This window comes from Quercus suber, unplaced genomic scaffold (genome assembly GCF_002906115.3).
Source record: "Quercus suber isolate HL8 unplaced genomic scaffold, Cork oak 2.0 scaffold_81, whole genome shotgun sequence".
NCBI classification, from domain to species: Eukaryota; Viridiplantae; Streptophyta; class Magnoliopsida; order Fagales; family Fagaceae; genus Quercus; species Quercus suber.
In genome coordinates this window covers 428,518-437,212 of record NW_027069546.1, presented here as the reverse complement: position 1 = coordinate 437,212, position 8,695 = coordinate 428,518, and the positions used below count along the sequence as shown (strand labels likewise).

The 8,695-nt window shown below is 33.3% G+C and overlaps 2 protein-coding genes across 3 annotated transcripts; both read right to left on the bottom strand.

Moving 5' to 3' along the window:
- On the bottom strand, window positions 1–2,186 carry LOC111987091 (probable plastid-lipid-associated protein 4, chloroplastic; the record flags this gene model as incomplete). The annotated part of the gene is given in 5 exon segments (XM_065773845.1): window positions 1–99; window positions 786–826; window positions 829–898; window positions 1,808–1,983; window positions 1,986–2,186. Coding segments are annotated over 5 exon segments (552 nt in total), but the record flags the coding sequence as incomplete, so codon positions are not given.
- A 1,628-nt stretch (window positions 2,187–3,814) lies between these two features.
- On the bottom strand, window positions 3,815–8,695 carry LOC111987083 (probable plastid-lipid-associated protein 4, chloroplastic). Of its 2 annotated transcripts, XM_024018784.2 has the most exons (6): window positions 8,278–8,694; window positions 7,476–7,589; window positions 6,255–6,350; window positions 5,364–5,438; window positions 4,440–4,507; window positions 3,815–4,145 (listed from the first exon to the last, which is right to left on the bottom strand). In XM_024018784.2, exons 1-6 carry the CDS (start codon window positions 8,596–8,598, stop codon window positions 4,073–4,075), a joined length of 747 nt encoding a protein of 248 aa, XP_023874552.1. In that variant the 5' UTR covers window positions 8,599–8,694; the 3' UTR covers window positions 3,815–4,072. The 2 variants fall into 2 exon arrangements, with proteins under 2 accessions (XP_023874552.1, XP_065629903.1); XM_065773831.1 differs by lacking the exon at window positions 3,815–4,145 and having other exon boundaries at window positions 5,369–5,438; window positions 8,278–8,695.

Genomic DNA, 8,695 nt, shown 5'->3' with positions numbered 1-8,695 from the left:
CTGATTAAAGAATGGCCAAGTTTCCATATTTTGAGCCCTTAGAGTATCCACATTGATCGCCTGGTAGATTTTCCCATTTGGCCTTAAATATTTTGGTCTCTGTCATATAAATTCTTAAGTAATGAGTTGTAATTCTATAGAGATGAATGATATATAAGAAGAGAATAAAAGAAGAAAAAATACGAATTAAGAATAAGTTTTCAAATCCAAATTTACACATATTCCCCACAGACATGATAACTCATTGTATAAAAAGAATTCAAACATAACAAATTTAGATGTAACAAAACAAAACATGATACAAGAGAACCACTAAAAGCAGAAATGAAAGTAGAATTATACAACTTAAAGCGCAATCAGTTATAATTATCAATCTTAGATTTTAAGAGACCTATATACCTGACAAGACAAGATTCTCCTCAGTTACTTGGACAAAAGGTTCATACACGACCAATTTATAACATAGAAAATATAAAGGTAGTAACCAATTCACAAAGCTCTCACTTTTGCAGGGTCTAGGAGTCCCCAATTTTTCCTCTCCAAGAAAGAACAAAAATACACCAATAGGTTTTATTCTCTATTTGTGTGTGTGTGTGTGTGTGTGTGTGTGTTCATATGTAAATATGCATCTATTAAGGAACAAAGCATCAAAACCAAGCAGTCAGCATGAGAATAAATAGTCTTTGAAAGTAGTTCATAATCCATAATGTTGTATTAGAAAAATTATGCCTTTCTTACAGAGAACAAGTTTCAAAAAACTGAAAGAGACATTAACAAAGAATCACCTGCGTTTGCAAAACAGATTGGGATGTTGTATATAGAAGTTCCATTTTCCATTGAGCAAATTAGACTTGAGAGGCTCCTTTACTTCATTCACTGCCTCAAGTTTACGAGCAATCTGATCGAAAAAAGAAAAAAAAAATCCATAAATGTCATAAAAGAAATCTTCAAATGCTAAACCCAGACATGGTGATTAAATATTCTTGATTTGTTACATATTGAACTTGCAAATGTTTTAGTCCATAGTTGTGTACTAGAGAAATACATGGACTGTGCACTTGAAAAAAATAGGTACCAAGACCTGAAAATGCCAATGAGAAACCAGGAAAATCATATAGTAGTTGCGTTTCATATGGAATTCGGCCATGGCAAAATTTTAAAAATTAATAATATAATTTTAAAAAAATATTGAATTCTATTTTAAATGTGGCATTAGCATGTGCTATATAATCAAACAGAGCAATCTACATGATACTGGATGTCAGCTTTTAAAACTCAAAGGCCACAATATACACGGTTGGTCCCTATACTTGATCCTATGAGCGATTTTCATTGAAATTTAAAGTGATCGCTTTTAGTCCGAAACAAAATTAAAGTGATTGTTTTTAGTTCCTGACAAACTTTAAGTGACCACTTTTAGTCTCTAACAAACTTAAAGCGATCAAATTTGGTCACTAATGTGTCTAATGGAGTGATAACGCGTCAATTTTTAGTTTAATAGCGTCATCTAAGACTAAAATTGATCACTATGTCATATCATAGGCTAAAATTTTGGGACCAACCATGTATTCAAGCAAAAAAGACAAGCTATTTTACTTTTTAACTCATCTTACATTCAGCCATTAATGCCATAAATGATAAACTCAAAAGTCAAAATCCCAAAGGCATCACAACCAGGCATGACTATAGGAAATGAACTTTCAGTTTTTGTACCATAAAAGATAAAACTTCGCGCTAAAAAACAAAACTGTGGAATAGAAGAGTGATATAATACAAAATCACAAAGGGGTTGAAAGGAAGCTCCCACCTGTTCTACAAGTTGTTGGTCCTCAGGGGTAGCCTCAGCACCTCTATCAAGAGGGGCTATTGCTGCATAAAGTTCCTCCTTGAGGCTTTCAGCATTCCTACCTTTTGTCAAAAAACCAGTAAAGAAGGAAACTTGGGTCCTCCATTTCCAAGAATCAGCAAGGTCAGAGAGCTTGTTGGGCTTAATATGATGTGGGTGCTGGTTGTTGTGGTGTTGGGTTTTGGAGAGGAGAGTAGGTATTTTGCATGAAAAATAATGGGTGCAGTGTGAGAAGGAAGGAAGTTTTTGCAGGGTTGAAGGTTGTGTGGCAGAGTGGCAGAAGCACATGAAGGAGAGACAGCCATAATGCTCTTTCCTTAACTCCTTGGGCTCATTAACATTGGTTTTTTTTTTTTTTTTTTTTGATAAGATTGGGTATTGCGTGGTCGTTGTTTCCGGGCCACATAGCGAAGCATTTTGTTCTAGTTTGGTCCATTTAGGTCCACTTTGGTCTATTCGGTCCATTCCGTCTATTTCAGTCTATTCGGTTCATTTCGGTCACTTCGGCACCTTTCGCTCCACTTAGGCCCTTTCAATCCATTTCGAATCCAATTTGGTTTATTCGGTCTAATTTAGTCCATTAAGTCTATTTTGGTCCATTAGGTCTATTTAGGTCCATTTTAGTCTATTTAGGTCCACTTCGGTTCATTTCTTCTATTTTTTTCTATTCAGTCTACTTCGGTCCATTCCATCTATTTCGATCCAAGTCAGTGATTTCGGTCCATCCAGTCCACTTCGGTATATTTCGGTTCATGTAGGTCCATTCAATTCATTTTGGTTCACTTTGGTCCACATCAGTCTATTCGGTTCATTTTGATCCATTTCAGCCTACTTTGGTCTGTTCAGAACACTTCATTCCACTTCAGTGATGTTTGGGGAGAAGAAGTTTGTGTAAAAAGAAAAGTTGTTTCATTGACAATTATGTCGCGTTCTCGATGTAATATTGGTTATTGATAAAATTACATTTTTCTTATATTATTAAAGTATTTTTTTTAACATAAGTGATAGATTTACTTAAATGGGTATCCTCTTTAAGTCATTCAAGACATATAGAGGATAATCGTTTCTTGTTTCTAAGGAGTACAAGAAACAAATTTCAATCATACATTATATTATTTACAAAATATATCATCTTATATAATAATTAAATGTAAAATGTGTTATATTTCATTTAAAAAAAAAAAAAAAAAACTTACAAAATTTAAAATACTTTCAAATAACAATATAGATAGCTTAACAAATATATTGTATCAACTAGAAAATAATCACATTATTTTAAGAAGGGTTTGGAACTACTACTTATTAGTCTCATCTACTATTTTCATTTTTTACTTAACAAAAAACAAATTGTCAAATTTTTTCAGCATTGCATGAGTCTATGACTATTATATATAAATCAGAAATGCTTGCTCAAAGAAGTAAAAAATAAAAATCTAACATTAGCCATGGCTGATAGTTTATGCAGGTTTTTTTTTTTTTTTTTTTTTTTTTTTTTTTACCCCTGAATAAGTTTATGCAGTTAATATAAGATATGTATTCATGCAGTTTATGTGGCACCAAAACAAGTTAATGAGGCGGCACCTCGGAAACAAGCCAAGACCCCCCTCAGCCTCAACATTAGCTATCTTGAACGTTTATTTTCCACTTCAATTTGGAAGACTGATTTCCTCTCTCATTTTGAATTTTAAATTTTAATCTTTGCTGAGGGAATGATTATTTCATCTTTCAAAACAGAATCAAACTTTGTAGTCTAAAATGGAAAATCTCAATTTTAAGGGACCAAAATGAAAATATCCACACTTAGATGTCAAAACTGTAATCTAGTTAAAAAAAAAATTTAAATGTTTCTCTCCACTAGTAGATCTTGATCATAGATAAACTGTTTAGGCTAACTACTATTAAAAAAAATGCATACTTGGCAAGATTTCTAACCCTTTTATCATCTAAAAATTGGCTTTCCTCTAGCTATTTAAATAAACTACACACAATGATCATTTATCTATATTTGACTGTCCATGAACTATCCATAAGTTCTGTACAGCAAAGAAATGTGCCAGGACCTTTAAGTAAAACTCGCAAGGGCCCAAAACTTTTTTGTAACATTTATATAACAAGAAAATATGACCAAAATTGTGTTTAAGCAGAACTAGTACAATTCAGTCCAATCTCGTGACCAAGAAAGCATGATGGCCAAATGATTATAGACACTGCAGTGTGATTTGTACATCAAGCGGGAACTTGGTAAGATGGATCAACCATTTTCAGTATGAACAAGTTTCCTTTGTCGCCTCTTGAAACTCTGGCAATATAAGAAAAACATAATTTTAATTTATCTGGTGCAAGGACAAACTAATTTAGGGCATTGGATTTTTTCTTACTCTTTTGGAAAGAAGCAAATGATATTCAAAAGAATGAAGAGGCATTAAACCTTTGTCATTGATATAATCATAACTCATTAAACCTTACACATTTCTCTTCCTTTAGAATATTGAATTCTTGCACTCTAATCTATGAAATTAGTTGCAATATCCTCTAAGCACATTCTTAGGATATGGAATTTATATGAATAGCATATCACAAAACATTAACTCACCTCATTTCTTCATCCAAATATGTAATTTCCAATTCACCGCGAGCACTGTCAGGTGCCTTAACTGGTATCTGTATACCAAGATGAAATAAATCATATATGTAACTAAGTACTCAATTGAAATTCAGAGATGTGTGCACGTGCTTTCTTTAGGCAGGCGTGTCATTATGAAGCAAATGAAGCTTAATGTGTGTGTGTGTGTGTGTTTCCACGTTTTGTCCTGCCTAACAGATACCTATTATTAAATCACAAGTGATAAGCCACCTTTGGTTCCCACAATACTTCAATAGGATAATTATAGGTTCTTGTTGCACATGACCAAACTATCTCAATCTTTTTCAATATTACTGTGTGAAATATAAAAAATTTAACTCCATCCTTTTTGTATGGTCAATGAATACATCACTATATGTAGGGCTAAAAACTTTTGAAATAAGCTCTGCCTATTCTGTGATTTCTATGTATTGATACAGGTACTAATTCACACTTTAAAATGAAAGAGTGCACTTAGTTTGAGAAAATATAAGACTAGAATAAACCTTCATCGAAAAGGCAAACATCCTCCAATAAAATAATTAACATATATATGTCATTTGAATTCACAAGTACTTCAAAGGAGAGATTTTGAATGCAGTAGATTGTTTGACACTATCCAACAATTAAGTTTTGGCCTATTCTACAAAAGGCACTTACCAGAAAAAAATTAGCACGTGAAAGATATGTACTATTTTAATATTACAATAAATCTCTAGATTGTTGTGCTAGAAACATGAGATTTCTTTTTTCTTTTTTCTCCAGAAGAAATTCTAGATTTTTCCCTGCTGTCATAAGAGATTTAGGGGGAGGACTACCACCCATTGAATGGTGAGAGGTCAGAGGTCCAAGTGGCCTCTCATAAAATCAAGAAAATTTAACAAGAATACTTACCAGACCTGCGATTTTGAAATAATCAAACTTTACGGCCACTTTTCTTGCATTAAGAGGTGTTAAATCAGCTGTTACCTACAAAACATCAATAAAATTTGGCAGGCAGTGGGTAAAAGCAAAAATTCACAAGTCTTTAAATTCTCCCACAAACTGAAGAGTATAAAACTATTAATTTGATATGTTAGCATCTGCAAAAGTGAGTGTAGAAATTCTTGGTTCAACATCATCTTGTCAGTATTGCAGGATTAAAAAAAACAAAGTCTAAGCATGGCACTGGGAACTTCTAGAAGCCAAATCAGCAAAACATGCAACTGACACACTGCCAATGATAGTTAGGTCAAAGTTCATGCAAAACCATCAGTATGAGACTAACTAAACCATTATGACAACAATAGCCTGCTATTCATGCCAAGAGCAATCAATTAGGAGAAACTTTAAAGCCTCTAAATACAGATAACATTAACATTTTCACCTTCTCATTCCATTATTAACTATAGTATTTTTAGGTATATAACAACATATGTTAGAGAAAAGAAGCAATAATAATAGAAAAAGAACTTCATCAAAAGGATTGAAGAATCCATGTGAAATAAAGAGGGTCAATATCACATATTTAATCTTAGATCTAGGTAATCAATCATCAAATATTATGCAAGGCTTTGCATTTGATATCTCACTGGTCGTAAATTCTCTTGCCTTATGCTAGTGATTTCTTAATATAAGAAGAAGGATCATAGTTTACAGGGTATAAGGTCAGCAAAAAGATTTTAGTCAGAGCAACTGAGAATAATAAAACACATTTTTTATGCTTCTAGTAATTATCATGGTCCACACAAAAGGAGGGAAAAGAAATCAGAAGTTAAATACAATTACAAAACAAGTTGAATATACCTGGTTGAAGAATGGCCAAGACTCCATATTCTGGGCCCTAAGTGTATCCAAACTAATTGCTTGGTAGTTTGCTCTTGATCTCAGAAATTTGGGTCTCTGTCATGACATTGATTTTTCAAGTGATTGCAATTTACAGGGCCAAAATGTAAAAGTGAAGAGTTCCAATTTTAAATTCTGTCTTTTTATCTCAAAAGAAAACAGAGCATATAAATAAATAAATAAAAAAGAGTAAGCATGGTGATTTTCTAGCAATTCAAAACATATAATAGGACCAAGAAATGATTAGGAATGCAGAACTAGATTTAACTAAGCCCCCCATATAGAACAGTTAAGAGTTAAGACAAAACAAACCCAATCAGTTTGGCTTTTGTTTCTTGTTCTTGTTCTTCTTTTTTTGTGAATTTGAATGCATTCGTTTGTGCTTGGAACTTTTTCTTTTCTTTTTAATTCACACACCAAGAAATTATTACAGAACTAAACTATATCACATTTTGAGATTATTCATAAGAAAGAGCTTGAAAGTTTGGTTGCATCTGTGGGAAGTGAGGGATGTAGGGAAGACAGCTTTTGGTTTTAAAAAGTTTTCTCAAGAAAATCTCCCTGTAAGTTAGTCAAACTAATACTGAGACTGATACTTAAATTGCTAGTTACAAAGCCTGAAATGAGGAGGCATTTTTAGAGTACTTTTCTTTTTTCTTCTATACTACAGGTGGGTTTTAACACTCTCAAAGGCAAGAGTTCCAAGAAAAGTATTTTTGACCATGAAATAGCTTTAAAATTGCACTCTGGTAGTAGAAGTAATGTCTGATCTGTAGTGCTTCATATGTCATGACAGATTGTTAAGATTAAGACAATTTGTTTAGTTCTGTAGGGATTGTAGAAAAATCTTTGGTAAATCATGCTTGATTAAGCAAACAAAAATACACTACAAAGGGAAAGTCTTTAAGCCAAATTTTGGGTGATTTTCTATTTGAATAACTTTATCTAACCAATTTGTCCCCTCATTTAAGAAAGGCAGTTATAATCACCTCATGCAATAACAAGGAGTTTTATGATTAAGCAAGCCAACTATGAAATGAATGTATGTCGATAAGTTGCCGCCCTTACATTCAAAGTACTACACATATGCATGACATCACAATTATGGAAATTTTTTACAAAAGACTGTTGATGCCTCAGGAAAGACACATAATAGCTATGGAAATAGAAAATAAAGTTTACCTGGGTTTGTAAAATCGAGCTTGAAGTAGTGTATATAAGCTCCCATTTGCCGTTGAGTAAATTAGATTTGAGTGTTTCCTTTATTGGGCTAACTTTTTCAAGATTCCGTGCAATCTATTTAAAAATAATTTCCAAGAATCAAACAAAATGATGCAGATACTGCATAGACGTCAGTAATTAAGGTTAGTCCATTTACTGATAATAAAAATTAGCCCATGTCTTTTGGGATTAAAGACTAATCATAATATATTCATAGCTTATAAAATACGCCAATGAAAGTTTGTGCATTTTCCTACTGGAATTCTATCGCTAAAGAACATTATGTAGAATAACAACCCTAGGTTGGTCCATCTACTAATATTGTTTTAATCGTCCTTAAAAAAGATAATTTTGTTTTTGTTGTATTGGTCATAGCAACACACCCATGTGGTTGAATTCAATTAGGGAACTTAAGGTATAGTATCTAAGGAACTGTATCTAAAGTTTTTTCCCTGTTTTAACTATAACCTTAAGTTGCCACCCATTTTCTATAAGAAGTAAATCCATCAAACTACATAAATGCATTAGGATATCATATCAGGCAGGCATGAAAGTGAAATATGCTTTGATTTCCAGACTTCAAAGTCTTGTACACTAAATTACACATATATTCACATATATGAAATTGAAATAGCACAAATGTTAGCAACCTACAAACTCTCAGTTAGCTGTGCACATATAATCTCAAACAAGGTAGAACCATTATCTGGGTCATCATAAAGATTGAATTTTGAGAGAGAAATTAGAGCATAACAAAGCAAACCTGATCAACCACTTGCTGGTCTTCGGCAGTGGCATCTGCACCTCGATCAAGAGGGGCAATGGCCTCGAGAAGCTCCTCCTTGAGGGTCTTAGCATCTTTGCGTTTGTTCAAGAAAGCAGGAAAGAATGAAACTTTGGCTCTCCATTTCTCAGTGTCAGTGGGGGCTGAGAGCTTGTGGATGGTCGGTTTGGAAGCTGGGAAGTAGTGAAAGGTAGTAGTGGGGGCATGTTGATGATGAAAGGAGAGGAAGTTGGGATTTGAAGAGGTTTGAGACTGAGTGGTGGTAAGGAATATTGAATGAGAATGAAAAGATAAGGCCATGGATATGGTCTTTACAGTGCATAGAGGTGACAGTGGCTGTGCATGTGTTATTGTTTAATGATAATATGGATTGGCTTTTAGAAGTCGGTTCAGAAAT

What these genes read in the sequence shown, in the direction of transcription:
- LOC111987083 (XM_024018784.2), bottom strand. Translation starts at nt 8,598, where the DNA reads ATGGCCTTATCTTTTCATTCTCATTCAATATTCCTTACCACCACTCAG. An exon ending in GCTCGATTTTACAAACCCAG is followed by an intron (nt 6,351 to 7,475) that starts GTAAACTTTATT and finishes ATGTCATGACAG; the next exon opens with AGACCCAAATTTCTGAGATC. An exon ending in CTTGGCCATTCTTCAACCAG is followed by an intron (nt 5,439 to 6,254) that starts GTATATTCAACT and finishes GATGTTTTGTAG; the next exon opens with GTAACAGCTGATTTAACACC.